Raw genomic sequence first — 16,632 nt, forward strand, 5'->3', positions numbered from 1 at the left:
TTTGGTTCCTGATGATGGCTCTCTTCCTACCTTGCAGATGGCTGTCTTCTCACTGTGTCCTCACATGGGGACAGAGAGAGGGAGGGCAAGCTCTCTGGCACCTCTTCTTAGAAGGGCACTAATCCCATCATGAGCCCCACCTACATGACCTAATCTAATTACCTCCGCAAAGCTCCATCTCTAAATGGTATCACACTGGGGTTTGGGTGTCAACAAATGAATTTGTGAGGAGCACAAGCATTCAGTCCATAAAAGTTGTTAATCTCTCTTTTTAACTTTCTTTAATTGACACATTGGAATTGTACATATTTATTTGGTACAATATGATGTTTCAGTACATAATATATGTTGTATAATGATTAAATCAGGTATTTAGTGTATTCATCACCTCATGCATTTATCATTTCTTTGTGGTGAGAACTTACAAAAGCCTGTCTTCTAGCTTTTTGTAATCTACAATACCTACTGTTAACCATAGCTACTTTATCATGCAAGAGAACCCCAGGACCTATTCCTCCTGTTTAATTGTCATTTCATTCTCATTGGCCAACCTCTTCCCATCTTTTCCTCCATGTTCCCCTCCCCAGTCTCTGGTAACCACTGTTCTACTCTTTGCTTCTATGATATCAACTTAAAAAAAATTTTTTTAGTGTCTATATGTGAGTGAAATCATGCATTATTTGTCTTTCCATGTCTGGTTTATTTCACTTACCATGATGCCCTTCCTCCAGGTCTAATTCCTGTTGTTACAAATGGCATGATTTCGTTCTTTTTTATGTCTGAATAGTTATAGAAACCTAGATTCAGGGTAGAATGTCTCCCAGGCAAGAGAAGCTTTATTTCTCAGAGACTGTCAAAAATTGGGCAAAAAATCATGACATAGAAAACACTTGTTATCTAGGCTGGACTGACAACTTGGAGCAAGAGCTACTTTCTCTGTTTACTCCTCACTCCAGTGCACACCTTCACAACCAAGACCTGAGCCAGTCAGTGCCCACTTCCATATGGTCAGATAATTAGAAACACTCCACTGTGCCCTATGTTGCCAAGATCTGATCTAGGAGTGCCAGATCCATGTAACAACTTGGACGCCTAGAAAGTGAAATTCCACAGAACCAAAATCTTTTACAAGACTGTTCCTTTCTACTGTACAGCTCCTAAATAGTCGGGGAATCACCACCCCCACTCATTCACCCACGACAGATGTGGTATCTAGATGGCAGGGGTTCTTGAGCCCAAAGCAGAGGGCCTGGAAGGTGGGGAGCTGGTAAGCAGGGAATTGAAGCCAGAAACAAAGAAGGCGGTGCTGTATCTCACCCCTCACTCGCTGTGAGCCAACTCTACTCTGAAATGGTTTACCTTCCTGCTCTTCTTGCACCGCCTCCTGCCTGTCTCAGATGTGCCGAGGTTTCACCTCCACAGACTCTCAGCTTTCTACACTTGATGCCTCCAGAGCATCAAATAATTTACCTTCCAGATTTATTATGCTCTTTAGAAGATAATCCAATTCAATAAGTTATTTCAAGAGAAAAATCCCCCCACTTTGTGATTTGGGCTTAAATTATAAGTTTCTCAAATAAGACAGAAGCTGAGGGCTAGGCACACAGAGGACAAACCATGGTAGCTGCAGTTTATTGTAATAATAATCCCATTTGCCTTCGTGCATTCAGGATGATGAATGGCTGGTATCTCCTGATGGCTCAGCACGTTACTGAGAATCATTTATCACAACATCCATTCCCAGAAAATAGGATTACTCCAACATTGCTCCACTTACCAAAATGACTTTCTTTCTGTGATGAATTTATCTGTATGTAAAATAGCAGGCATATGTATCTTCACGTATGAGTTTTTCACATGTACACATCATTATGCCAAATGGTTTTATGAGTAAGAGCAAATGATAAGGGGGAGCTGAAGATTTAGCTTCGATTTGAGGTGGTTACGTACAGTACATGGTCTCAGGTCAGGTCCTTAGCCAGGGCCACGGTTTCACAAAGTGCTTCTGATTGATCACTTGGGGAAACCAGAGGAGAGAGTATGAATGGATACAGGTAACAATAGCACAGCTTTGAGAAATAAATATCCCAAACCTATATTGGTATTGAATTGAGGATTGTGAATTAAGGACAGAGAATTTTCTCTCTGCATACAGGCAGGAGAAACTTTTCTAAATTATTTTGCAAAGAGTTCAAGCAGAGGAAAAAGAAGAAGGATGAAGAGGAGGAAGAGGAGGAGGAGAAAATTTCTAACACTACTTGGCACTTACCATATCTTACCTTGTTTCTAAGTATGGTACAAATATTAACACACCCTACCCTCTCCACGCTCTACTCAATATTCCGTAGTGTCTACTGTTTACAGGTGAGGAAAACAATGATGAGGTCAATGTTTTCCAAACCTTGAATCGTAAAATCAATTCACTGGGTTGGACAAAATATTCACATATATAGGTCATACACATATGCGTTTTTTACATAGTTGGGCTTTCACATAACTGATTAAAATAATTTTATAGCCACATTTATAAAGGACAAAAATGAAGAAAAGCATTAGCAAATACTAAATTAATTAAACAGTTTAGGTTATCAGTGTCAAAGTCAGTGCTTGAAACAGCATCACAGATAGAGCTCCCAAGGCCGCAGATACTTTTTCCAATTCACTAACCACAGATATGACAGAGAAGGGGACTTCCTATTTAGTGTCTGAATTTCTGAGATTTGAGGGCTTTTCCCTTTTTATCCCAAAGGACATACACCCACAGCCAGCTGGAATACACATTGTTTTACCGATGTTTGAGGAAATCTTGGGGTTCTAACTTTACATAGGGCATGTCACATACAGGTATATGGCCCCATATCTCCCCCCTCACTTGAGTTTTGTTTGAAGTGATGCTATATGGTCCCAGACCCCCAAGGGCAAATGCAGGCTCACGTAGCCAAAGCCCTTGAGCCCTTCTTGGCTTCCCTTGACAGTTCCCTTTCCTTGCAACTCCTCACACAGCCACACTAGTCCAAAGCTCTGAGTCGCCCAAACTCCCTTGGCGCTCCCAGTTGACCCCATGGTGCCTGATAGGGAGTGCCTTACTCCAGCCCTCGAGCACTCTCTCAGGGAACTCTCTCAGGGTCTATGGATCTGGCCACAGAATTTCTTTGCACAACACGTGCCTCTTTTCTGAACATAAGCATTGTCTTCAGGCCTCCGACGTGTTTCTTTCCTTGACTTTCCGTCATCCTTTTCTGACCTCAGTTGCTCCCACAGCCCCAGTTCCCTTCACAAGCTTCCATGTTGTGGGTACTGGCATGAACAGTGGGATTCTCGTCTGGCTTGGCCATTTATCAGTTGTGCAATCTGGGAGAAGCCACTTGATGTCTTTGAAATGTCCTTTCCTTATCAATAACCTAGGGGATAAAAATGCTTTTCTTATTGGGTGGATTAGGAATTCAACCCAGTACCTTGCACTGCTAATCCCCTTTTCCTCTGCAGTGTTTCTCTGTACCATTTCATTCCTCTGGATACAGGCCCTCCAGGGAGAACTGAGAACCACAGATCGCTTGTGTGCTCAGACAAGCATCACTGAAACTCAGCAATAGTTTGTGGCGCAGACCCCACCCATCCTTTGAGTCCACACATCATTTGGGGGAAAGCATTTGGTACAGATTTCAGCCTATTCACTAACGTCAGAAACACCGCGTTAAGGCTGCAGTTACCAGATTTGCTCATCTACGGCAACTGAGTAAACCAGCCACATGGGTAACATTCCCTTCACTTTCTACTTAGCCTAAAATGTGGATATAGCACAGGGATTGCCTTCACCTACATATCACCACAACCTACTGATCTGGCAAAATTTTGTCACATGACAAACTCATTTGGTGAGGATTAGAGATGGAGGAGCAGCGGAACCACTCCTTTGTCATGTAAACGAGGAAAGAAACTGGCACAACAAGATGGCAACAGCTAATATTGTACCAGATCCTGCCCTGGGCTCTTTGTTTGGATTATTTAATTATCATGGCAGTTCTATGGAGTAAGCCTTGGATAATTCCTATTATGCAGATGAGAAACTGAGGCTTAAGGAAGGATAATACATTGGCTAAGATTACACAACTAATAAGTAGGAGAATCAAATTTGTTTTTTTTTTTTTCCCTAAGCTCAAGTATACTGACTCCAGAGTCTATGGAGCTTGTAATCAGTAGACAATATTTCATTATACAGACACTAGTCATTACACATCATTTAGATAGCAATGTCTGATTTTTTAAATAATTTTTAAAAATACATTTATTCCAATTTCTCTCTATAACTCTTCCTCTATACATAGCTTTTCTCCTCTATAGCTCTGACAGGCCAATGTAACAGTGAAATAAGCCTCACATGTCATAGTGTTTATTATGCTGCTATACCATAAAATACTATAAACAAGAACCTTTTTTCTTGGTATTCTTCATTGTATATATATCGACATCTCCATTTTCATAACTCCTGAACACCCAAAGCTGCTAAGTATTTACAGAGGCTATAGGTCCCAAACCCGTTGTAATTTAAATTCCGTACATGCCAATTTTAGTTACCATGAAGTATCTTTAAGAATCAATGGAGTTTATTTCTGAACAAGTCATATATGGAGGAAGTCATGCACTACATTGCACAAAAAAACACATGGAGCAGATTGTGCCATGTCATCTCCAGGGGGAAGCAGCCAATATTTTGCTATGTGGCATGTCTTCTTATTGTCCTTCACTTTGCTTCCTGATGTTCAAGTTTTCATGAAATTTAAAATAGCATAAACTCTATTCTACTGGTAGGAATCTAGAGAAAGAATATGCAGCTGGCTCTAACTCTATCTTTTCTATGACCAGAGCCATTAGGTTCTGGGATCTTGGAGATGGTGTAGGCTTCTTCAGACCTCAGTTTTCTCCTCCGTAAAATTAGACCGATTAAGTGATTTCTAAATTCCTTTCAGATTCTGACGTTCGGTGCCTCAACAATCCCAGGAAAATAGTCACTTCTGTTTTATTCCCTTTTCAAGACACTCATGGCAGTCAGTTCATCTGCCACTCTCTCTGAAAAGGGCTGGCCCAGAACTCTGTGCCAGGCCACCCAGCACCTGCTCTACCTGAGGCTCAGAGAGCAGAGATCAAGAATCCTCCATAAACACTTGCAGGACATTCTTAATACTAAGTCAAAAGGCATCTGTCCTGCTTGAGAAATAAAACCTATGAAAAAGTAAGCACAGTGGTCAGAAAAAGTCTTCTCTTTTTTTATTTTCATAGGTGTCTGGAGAACAGGTGGTGTTTGGTTACATGAATACGTTCTTTAGTAGTGATTTCTGAAATTTTGGTGCACCCATCACTCGAGCAGTGTACACAGTACCCAATTTGTAGTCTTTTATCCCTCACCCACTTCCCACCTTTTCCCTGAGTCCCCAAGGACCATTGTATCATTCTTATGCCTTTCCACCCTCATAGCTCAGCTCCCACTTATGAGTGAGAACATAGGATGTTTGGTTTTCCATTGAGTTACTTCACTTAGAATAATGGTCTCCAGTTTTATCCAGGTCACTGTGAATTCCATTATTTCATTCCTTTTTATGGCTGAGTAATATTCTATGGTACACATACCACAATTTATTTATCCACTTGTTAATTGATAGCATTTGGGCTGGTTCCATATTTTTGCAGTTGCACATTGTGCTGCTATAGATATGTTTGTGCAAATATCTTAGAAAAAGCCTTTTCTTATAGAACATATGGTGTACACTTGTATAAAATGTAGTGAGTCGTAGCAGAAAGAGTTGGAATATAGGACTTAGGAAAACCTGGGTTCAAATTTTATCTCTGCCCGTTTACCAACTATGATGTTGAAAAAGGGACTTCACTGGTTAAACTTCCATTTTTCTTAATCAAAAAAAAAATATACTGAATATTACCTGTCTCAAGGAACTGTCATACATATAAAACTTGAATATAATCTCCTCCCAAGGTTTATAAGGGAGGCTATATGTGAAGCACCCCAGAGAACCCTAAATCCCCCCAACCCTGATTATCCTCAGTCTGCACTGAAGTGGACTTGTTCGTGACACTCAGGAAGACTTTGGGGCAGAAGCTGGCAGGAAGAGAACACCAGAACCATTAAAGGCTATATCATTAGCGAGATAGATTAGGGCATTGGCAACAAATCATTAGCAGAAAGTTGCATAAGTGGAGGGACCCAATTTGGTGGTTGAAATAGGAATGTGAATTACAGCACATGAGTATTCTCAAAGTCACATGGCAGCAGGCAGGGCTACGTTTCAGATGCTGAGCCTGGGAACAAGGTCTAGCCCAAGGGGGTTGGCAAAAGCTAATTTGAGTGTCAGGGCCTCAGCTACGGCAGCTGGGGGATTTAGATAGGACTCTACTCCCAGGAGAAAACTAGTGGCAAAAACTGAGCTGAGGCTCAGAAGATCAGTCTCATAGGTAAAGCTACTGTGGAAGACTCGGGGACAAGCTACAGTTCAGTTGATTAATGGTTGGGTGGGGCTCAGCCCGGCTCCTGATAGCCTCTGGGAGGCTGGTGGATGCATCCCAGTGGAAGGAACCATGACCCTTCCACTGGGAAGGTCAGTGACGGGTTCTGCAGAGCCTCATGTGGGGTCCTCATTTGGGGCATAACTTGCTGAATCGGCCAGAGTCTTCAGTCCCCTAAGCGCCAAATGAGAGAAAGAAAGCAAGTGACTCAGACTAGAGTTTTCATTACTTCCTGATCCAGGTGGGAAGCTGGATCTGCCAACCTTTGCTCTCTTTTCCATCCTTTCAGTGAAATCTTGCCCAACTCCACCGTGCAGTGGGAAGAAGTGTGCCGGCCCTGGGTCTCTGGGCCTCGGAAGCTGATAGCCAGCATGAGCAGTGACTCCCTGAGACATGTATATGGCGAGCTGGACGTGCAGATTCAAAGACAACCTTCCATGTGAATGCACAGGACGCTGAGATGAACCCAGGAATTTGGTCTCTTGTAGTCTTGGCTAAGGAAATTCAAATGCAAAAATAGTCAGCTCTTGCTTTGGCTTAGGTGTGAAGACCCAGACAGGAATGGAAGGGCCCCAGAGTAGGGATCTCATATATTTCGAATACATACTTTTCAAAACCCAGGCTATTTGGCATGGCAGTTAGTTTTTAATCACTCCACCTTCCAAAGAATGCTGAGCATTATCTTTAATTAAGCTCTAATTAATCTCTCATAGCTCATAAGAGTAACAGTCATCATTTATCATCACAAATGGCTACAGCTCCAAATATCAGTGGGCTCTCTTACCAGGGAGATTTGCTCAATGGCTGGCCTCATTTAAAACAAGACTTCAGCTTCCCCACTCAGCCTTTTGGGAATAATAGCACATGATTTGGGCTCTGGAATTCTATTCCCCTTTCTTGGAGTCAGGTTCTACCCTCCATGTCAGAATATTTTCCCCAGGACTGGAGCACAACATAATTTTTATTTTTGGCAAAGCCAGAAAAAGGTCTTTCATCTTGCACCTGCGACCAAGCAAATGCCTGCCAAATTTCACAGATTTACCTTGTGAGAAGATGTGGCCCCATATTAACAAATTGCATTTGTGAGAAACTTAATCACCTACAAGGAGATAAGAAAGCAGGCGAAATGTTCGAGCCTATTGAATAAGGTGGTTTTATGGGGCATTTTATAGAAGGTGTTGTGCTGTGGCCTGATCAGCAGGAACCAATATCCCTTACTTTAACCCTTTCTGGGTTGCAATTCTAGGAAGTAAAGTGAGGAATTTATCTCTTTAGTTAGTGACTATATTTCACCTATCTCTCAGGATTCATCTTTGCAGAATGACACAGCTCCAGCTTCCTTTTCAGAGATATAATAAGCCCAACATGTTGGAGAAGGTGGCAGATCTAGTGGCCAGATGTGTAGAAGGACAGCAGCCATTGATTATCTCTTGTCCTTCACATCACCCATGTTGAGACCTCAGCTTGGCACTCAGGTGCTGAAGGGTAACATGGACTCAGCCTTGCAAATAGCCAGTGCTAGTTCTGACCCAACCACAGAGGATGCTGACATCATTTCTATTATGCTCCAAGGCTACCACAGACACGTCTCCATGCTATTTATTTGCAAGGCTGATTTATGGTCAGAATTTCCCACTGACATGTCTAGAGTGTGAGTTAGGTCAGCAGACTATGATTCTTAGCAAAAAAATGAACAGTGGTAAGACACTGGGAGCAAAATCAGAATAGAATGCTCTAGTCTATATAACCACATTTCCAAGCCTTTGAGACTGTTTCAGAGCCTGCAGCACTAACCAAGAGGGTGAGCTGGTCTCCTCTATAGATACATCGTACTTAACTTTACTAAGTAATCTCACAGCATTTGCCAAGTCTCCCAATACCCAATTTTAAAATGAATGCATTTTGCTAGATAAACTGGCTTAACTTAGCATACTATTACTAATTAGAATGTCATAGAAGCTTAAAATAAAGTTAATCTGATTATATTTGCATCTGCACAGAAGTGAATGCTCTTGATTTTCAATATAATATACTGCTAACCACAACTTCTTGAGAAACCATCCTTCCTCCACAGTAGACAATCCACCCTGGATAGGAAAACAAGCATTTATCCTCTGAAGAAAAGGACTGTAACAGGTGTTAATGTCACAGTTAGTTTTCTTCAACTCTCTCTTTCTACATTTTATTAGCTACATTCACTGAAGGATCAGGTTGCATATTTAGCTCAAAAACAAGATTCCGGAAACTGTAAAACCTCTGTAGATATTTTCTCCTGAACAATCTCATGAACTATTGTGGTGAATCAGTGGATAGCCAGCATGGAGGCATAGCATAATGAACTGTTACGGTCTTACAATAGGGATGAAAAATATATGACAATCATGTGGAAGAGATCCTGTATTCGTGGCAGACATCACCGAACAATTGTAGCTCAGATAAGACCTCAGAATCTTTCCCAAATCCAGGTAGCAATTAGCAACTGATTTGAAACTAGCACCCAAGACAGAACGTGTTTGTCATGCTTACCCTTAAGACTAGCCCATCCCCTCTGATAGCTGGTATTTCACACATGTATTAGTGCTATGGCTCTAAGAATTATAATTTAGCAATGGTAACAAGCAATGTATCTCAGATAGCAGCAGAGACTATGAGTTCTAACTCTCCCTGAGTCTCTGCCTGTGCTAGTCCTTCAGGCTTTTAAACAAATCCTTATTGATGTTTAGAACTTCAATGACAAAAGAGGGGAAACATAAGAAACATAAATATTTTCATTTCTTTTGTTTCTCCTGAGGGATATCTCAAACAAATCTTAACAACAACACATATAAGATGATAGATGATAGATAGATAGATAGATAGATAGATAGATAGACAGATAGATAGATAGATAGATGATAGATAGACAGACAGATAGATTAGATAGTTTTTCCAAATAATTTCACCTCAGCAGCCTTGTGAGACAGAAGTAAATATCATTATCTCCATAATTAAGAACATAATTGAGCCTAGGAAGCTATGCATCATGGCAAATCAAGCTGGGGGTGGGAGTGGGCAGTGAAACAAGTCTGGTTTCAGAATCATGGCTTGCTGTACACTGTTTAAATCTTTTGTTGCTCCATCAGAGTTTTAACAATGCTAACTTAAGACCAACTTCAGGATTCTTTGAAGAGCTGCAGTATAATAACAAATAAAATTATGTATAAATTTATATTAGAAATGTCAGGAGAAATGGAGTTTGTGCTAGACACATTGACAATCAAAAGTCACAGAATCCCAGGGGGAATGCCATTGTTCATGAACATTTGTCCAGTGTTGTTAAAAAGTTAATAGTCAACCATCCATTCATTCACCTTTTCTACAATCCAGCCATCCCCCTACATCCGGGCAACCATCTAGCCTTCCAGCCATCTATCTATCCTTTTCTCCAGTTATCCACCTGAGTATACATCAGGTATCATTTTAGAGCACAGGGATTCAAAGATGAAAATTCCATGGTTCCTGCCAGAAAAAGTTCATAAAGCAGAGGAGTAGCATGATATGTAAACAGATAATCCACAACCAGATAATAGAGCTATGCTCGGAGTACCTTAGGAATAAAGACAAAAAGATGCCTAAAGAAGTCTTCTATGATGTTCCCAGGAATAAAGGAGAAAAGGTTTGGATTGAATCTTGAGTAAGTATAGGTAAGTTTGAGACCACTTAACAAAGAAGAGCTCATGTAACAACCTAGAGAGAAGAATGCGAACATAGCCTTCAATGGACTTGGGATGGAGAGATGGTAAGTATATAGAGAGAAGAGGCAAGGCCAGAAACGCAGGAATGGGTCTGAGTTGGAGCATTTCCCTAAATGAGAATTTGTTTCTTCTGGTATGTATTGCAGTGTAGAACTAATAGAGGCTGCTGGAAACAAACTGGATACAAAACTAAAAGTTACTGGTGGCTCAAGGAGTGACACCAAGATAGTATGGGGCGGAATGCCCTAATTCAGGCCGGTGAAAAGGGTGTCAGAATGGGGGTGTGGCCACAGTGGGTTCAAGGATTGGAAATGAGACTTTCAAGAGCTCAAGTGACTAAAGTGGTAGAGACAGCATGTAGGGGGCTGTCCATGTCAGAAATGACAGAAGTTTGGACAGACAAGCTCCTAGATGCTAAACTTTGGGCAGCCAAGTAATCACCATGAGCAGGGCCCCACTGAAGACCCAGGATCTTGCCCCTAAGGTCATGCTCACATCTGTCTTTGAGGCTGGTGGATGGGCTGATCTAGAGAGCCCAGGATGTTGGGGGAAGCAGCAAAGGAGAAAGGACTTACGGAGTGCCTACATAAATTGGTTATGAGTAACCTATAAACTGGGAACAACAAACCCCTGCACACTGTGGGAGGCCTCTGGAGAGGCAAACTTCCTCATGCCTCATGTTCCAGGGCAGGGTGACCTAGGCTCCATTACCATAAACATTGCGCTCAAGAACGTAAAACCCCTTCGTAGCACTAAGACGTAATCAGACTTGTAGGGACTCTGTAAGTTCTTTCCCCTTTGCTGCTTCCCCCAATAGCCTCGTTATCAGGTCTGGTGCCTTAGCAGAAGTCTCTGGAAGGCTGAGCTCAGAGGACGATTGAAGTGTGTATTCATGTGGCTTCTCCAGCATGGCAGTCTCAGAATAGCTGAGCCTTTATGGAAAAGCTGAGGCCTTCTATGAAGAGGATTTCAAGAGACAATAAGTGGAAGCTACCAGTTTTCCAAGGCTTGGAGCTGAGAGCTGACAGCATCGTTTCTATCATGTCAACCAGCTGGATATCACCAAGTGACCTGAGTCAATGTCACTTAACAGTTGCTGGAGAGGATGTGGAAAATTAGGAACACTTTTACACTGTTGGTGGGAGTGTAAATTAGTTCAACCATTGTGGAAGACAGTGTGGCGATTCCTCAAGGACCTAGAAATAGAAATTCCATTTGACCCAGCAATCCCATTACTGGGTATATACCCAAAGGATTACAAATCGTTCTACTATAAGGACACATGCACACGAATGTTCATTGCAGCAGTTTACAATAGCAAAGACCTGGAACCAACCCAAATGCCCATCGATGATAGGCCGGACAGGGAAAATGTGGCACATATACACCATGGAATATTATGCAGCCATCAAAAACGATGAGTTTATGTCCTTTGTAGGGACATGGATGAACCTGGAAGCCATCATTCTCAGCAAACTGACACAAGAGCAGAAGATTAAACACCACATGTTCTCACTCATAGGCGGGTGTTGAACAATGAGAACACATGGACACAGGGAGGGGAGCACTACACACTGGGGTCTGTTGGGGGGGAAATAGGGGAGGGACAGTGGGGGGTGGGGAGTTGGGGAGAGATAGCATGGGAAGAAATGCCAGATATGGGTGATGGGGAGGAAGGCAGCAAATCACGCTGCCACGTGTGTACCTATGCAACAATCTTGCATGTCCTTCACATATATGTACCCCAAAACCTAAAATGCAATAAAATAAATTTTAAAAAAAGAAAAAAGAATCACCCTGTCCAGACTTGCCCAAATTCCTGTTCCACCAAATGATAAGATATGATTAAATAGTTGGTTTTAAATATGTAAAATAACATATGTACATGTTTATGGGGTTACATGCATAGAATGTGTAATGATCAGATCAGGACTTTTAGGATATCTATCACCATGAGCAGTTGTCATTTTTATGTGTTGGGAATATTTCACATCCTCACTTCAAGCTATTTTGAAATGTGCAATTCGTTGTTGTTAACTGTTATTTTAAGCCAGTAGATTTGAGGTCGTTGGTAATGCAGTAAAGCATTACCAGAACACTAAGCCTAACAGTTTCAGGAAAGAGAGCAATTTACTGGTTAATGCTATTCTTTGCTTCAAGGAAATGCTTAGTGTTTTTGAACTTTATCTGTTCTTTCTGAAAAATATGTACAGGTATGCAGCTTGTTGTCTCTCAGAAGACTTCACATATGTCAAGTGACCTAATGTGTACTCCCAAGCATAATAGTTTAAACATTGCCATGTGCTTTAACTCTTCTTGCTAAACTGTGGTTTTTGTGGGCCTTTCACCATCCTTATTTCAATCCAGATTTGGTTAGACGCCTTTAAGAATAACCTGAAAATGATAGAGAGAGCACAGTGATGAAAGATGAAGTTCCTTTTTCACAAAAACCTGGGAACTGAGGCCTTCCCGTGGAGAACCATGAGGAGATATCAGATTCTCTACCTGCCCCATGAACCCAGCCTACCTGTGAGCTGAAGTACTCAGGAATGCCCGGTCTGGTCATGGGCACCCATTCTATTTTTTCCTTCTTGGATATTAAAAAATGTCTTGATTTGCACACAGATTTATACTGACATAGCTCAAACTATGTGAAACAAAATAGAATGAAGTAATTTATTTTTATATTAGTCATACCTAACCCCAAAATTTGCAGCCACTAGAATAAGTAAACCCAATAAAAGCCTGGAAGCAAGTGTTTCTGGTTAAAGGTGAGTGAGGAACCCACTATGAGTGTAGGAAGTCAGTTGCACTTTGCCATGACTGACAGCAGTGACCCAAGATCAGTCTTGCCTCCCAGCAATGTGTCCTTAGCCCTCACCAGTGGCCACAATGGCCAGCCATTCTCTTGCCCAGACTCTTTCTACAAGGACAATTTATGCCACAGCTGGGACCCCACATTTTTGTGTAAACCCTTTCATCAGAACACTGCCCAAGACCCACAGAAGGCTCATGCCTGGGTGGTCTCCTGAGGTCCCTTACAGAATGTACTGGGAGTGTTTCTCTCCAGCAAATCTTCATTGTTTATTGTTATTTCCTTCTAATCAGCATGACACAGTCCTTGGAAAGGGGAAGGGCATCTGATTTGCCATTCCATACCTTTTTCCACAGAAGAAAGATTCCTAAACTTCACACAGGATGTCCTTCTATTGTGAACCATAGCATTTAATGTGTTTTTTTAATGCTTTCCTGCCACAATGACATTTTTATTTTCCTACTTTTAATGACATTTTATTATTCACTGTTTCTTTACAGTTTCAGATGCTAGCCCCATATGGCTAATGTTACCCACATTCCAAATTTGAACATCTATATCTTCCAGGGACTTTCAGGTGACAAATATATACAACCACTAAGCATCTTCCTACCCAAACCAAGGCTATCAAGGCTGAAGCACCCATGCATTGGCCTGCTACTTCTAAATTTGCTTTTATGTACATTACTTTTCTTATACACCCAAGGCTAAGCTCATATGATTCTGTTGCCTTGGCTTATAGCTCCAGTAAAGGAATCTGCCTTTTATGCTGATATTAAAAAGAAATGCTGGGTATCTTCAATAATATTCCAATTAGCTTCATCAAGTACACAATGCTAAAAACTCATATAGGTGAACAAAATATTATTACTGACACAAAATTGATGAATAGATATAATACAATAAAACCTCTCTCTATGATGAAAAACAATAGGCTTCGGTGATATCTTCACTAGCAATAGTAACCAAAAAATGAAGGCTCTTCACAGGGAAAGGTAAGCTTAAAAAAAGAGAAAAACCCAAGCTCACTTAAATCACCTAAATATAAAAGCATTCTACTTCTACCATTTCTTTTCTCTAATCCTGATTTCTCCTAAAAGTCTAATTTAAGGATAACCATGGTAGCCACGCATTCTAAGTACAGATAAAATAATAAAATATAATGAAGTACTGACTGTGTCTTGCTTTTTGAAAATTAATATAGCAGATAATTTTTTATGAAAAAATAATTTTATTAAACAGCATGATAAGAAATAGTAATGCTGCACGGCACTTATTCAAAACACATACACACATATATAATGCAAATGGTATGCCACAGTTTTTACCTTAGAAGGAAAAAACACCCCTGTCTGACTTTACCAGATAATTAGATGTCCAAAAGATTATGATCCCTATTATTATTCTTATTTGTGGTAGAATTATTGCCAATAAAGTATGCCATTAAAATACCATGGCATACTTCATGCTGTGCTTAATTGACAGGCAGCAAAGAATCCTGCTGAAATAGTGAAATAAAAGTTGGTCTTGGACACTGCTGGTAAAGTACAAATTGGTGCAACCCCCTTGGCAATCTATTTAGCATTATCTGCTAAATCTGAACAAAGGCTATGACCCAGTAATTCTATTCTCAGTTATATTTCCAACAGAAATATGCTGGAATGAAATGGACAAATAAACCATGGCATATTTACAATTAGATAATATACAGCAATGAGAATCTTAAAAATATATAATAAGATAAACATCTCCATAAAACACAGTACTATATAAAATACTATAATACAAAAGAACTGCAGCCTAACATTAAAAGAAAGAGACCAGACACTAAAAAGTACATGTCATAACATGATTCTATTTATTTAGAGTTCAAAAATAGGCAAAACTCATATATAAGGTTAGAAGTCAGGATGGTGGTTACCCTTGGAAGAGGGACTCAAGGGACCTAAGGAAGCTCCTGGGAAACTGGAAGTATTCCATCTCTTGATCTGGGTGTTGTAAAACTTCATTGAAATAACATTTAGGCCGGGTGCAGTGGCTCACACTATAATCCTAACACTTTGGGAGGCCAAGGCAGGGGTATTATTTGAGATTAGCAGTTCAAGACCAGCCTGACCAACATGGTGAAAATCAGCCTCTGCTAAAAATACAAAAATGAGCCACGCATGGTGGCACATGCCTGTAATCCCAGCTGCTTGAGAGACTAAGGCAAGAGAATTGCATAAACCAAGGAGGTTGAGGTTACAGTGAGCCATGATCATGCCTGAGCAATGAGAGACTCCATCTCAAGAAAAAAAAAAAAAAGAAATACACATTTATTATTATATTCATTATTTATTGCTGTTGTGACATATTACCCCAAAACTTAGCTGCTTGAAATAATATCTATATCTCACAGTTTTGTAGGTCAGGAATCCAGGCATGACTTAGCTGGGTCCTCTGGCTCACGGTTGCTCACAAGACTGCCATCAGGTAGCCAGAGCTGTAATCTTATCTGAAGGATCAACTGCGACATGGTCTGCTTTCAAGCTTGTTCACAGGTTCCACACAGACTGGTGGACTGAGGGCGTTGGTTCTTTGATAGCCACTGGTGAGCGGTCACTCTCAGTTTTTTGCCGTGCAAGTCTCTCTGCAGGGTAGCTCACCTCGTGACATTTGGTTTTCATCATGGCGAGAAATCAAGACAGCAAGATAGGGCAGGCAACAGAGAAGCCAAAATCTTTTTGTAGCCTAATCTCAGAAGTGATAGCCCATCATTTTGTTATATCTCATCTACTAAAAGTGAGTCACTGAGTCCAGCCCACAGTCAAAGGCAGGGAACTATATAAGGGCATGGATATTAGGAGGCAGGGATCATTGGGGACCATCTTAGTTATGCTTCAATAACAGTGACAGAAGAAAATTATTCTTAGAATTCCCAAGATAAAGTCACAGGGCCTGTCTATAAGAGTGTTTTTTTTTTTTTTTTTAATTTGCTTCATATTGTTGTTCTTCCTTGGCTTAAGAAGCTGTCCATGAATATTTATTGAGTCCTATTTCATTTTCCTGGGGCTTTTCCCTCTCTAACATCAAGCTTCAGGATTTACTTCTTGACAGACCACCGTCTGACCAGACCCAAATCAGCTGCTTTGGCCTGCTAGCAGAAAGCGTAAGTTCCCTAGCTCTAAAAGCAAAATCTGGATGCCAGAGAGGGAGGCGCTGCTGTTCTCACTTTAGGAGCACATTATAGATACAGCTTGGAAAATGACTTGGAAAACCAACACTCTTCATTATTGATATTTGCCCATCTCAATTGTCATTTGCTTCAGTGTACATAAAAATAAGTAGATAAAGCGGAGAATCTATGGCAGACCACCTGTTCACACATGGAAAATAATACCCTCTATGCCTAATGTTGATTATCCCTTTCACCTCTGCTGTGCCTTGGCATGGCTTCCCTGACAATTTCTACCAAATGTTGAAAGAAGTTGTAGTATCTGGCTGACCCATCACGGTGATTTCCTTTGCCAATAATGACTAACAGTCCCGAATGAAAAAATAGAGCCTATTTAGGCCAGCATCTACTTTTTA

At 40.9% G+C, this 16,632-nt stretch overlaps 1 protein-coding gene across 3 annotated transcripts in view; it reads left to right on the forward strand.

Annotated features, from left to right (window-relative positions):
* The window catches only part of F13A1 (coagulation factor XIII A chain), a 164,905-nt gene extending 156,401 nt beyond the window's left edge, over positions 1–8,504 (forward strand). For 2 of the 3 annotated variants that reach the window (XM_032250040.1, XM_032250041.1), the window contains exon 15: positions 6,803–8,504. In XM_032250040.1, the coding sequence (XP_032105931.1) occupies positions 6,803–6,956 (154 nt within the window). In that variant the 3' untranslated portion in view covers positions 6,957–8,504. Of the gene's footprint in view, positions 1–664; positions 4,164–6,802 lie in introns of those variants that run through there. The other variant, XM_032250042.1, reaches the window with a different exon arrangement.
* Positions 8,505–16,632: the final 8,128 nt, after the last annotated feature.

Source organism: Sapajus apella, unplaced genomic scaffold, assembly GCF_009761245.1.
Source record: "Sapajus apella isolate SASKATOON/1434 unplaced genomic scaffold, GSC_monkey_1.0 scaffold70, whole genome shotgun sequence".
Classification (NCBI taxonomy): Eukaryota; Metazoa; Chordata; class Mammalia; order Primates; family Cebidae; genus Sapajus; species Sapajus apella.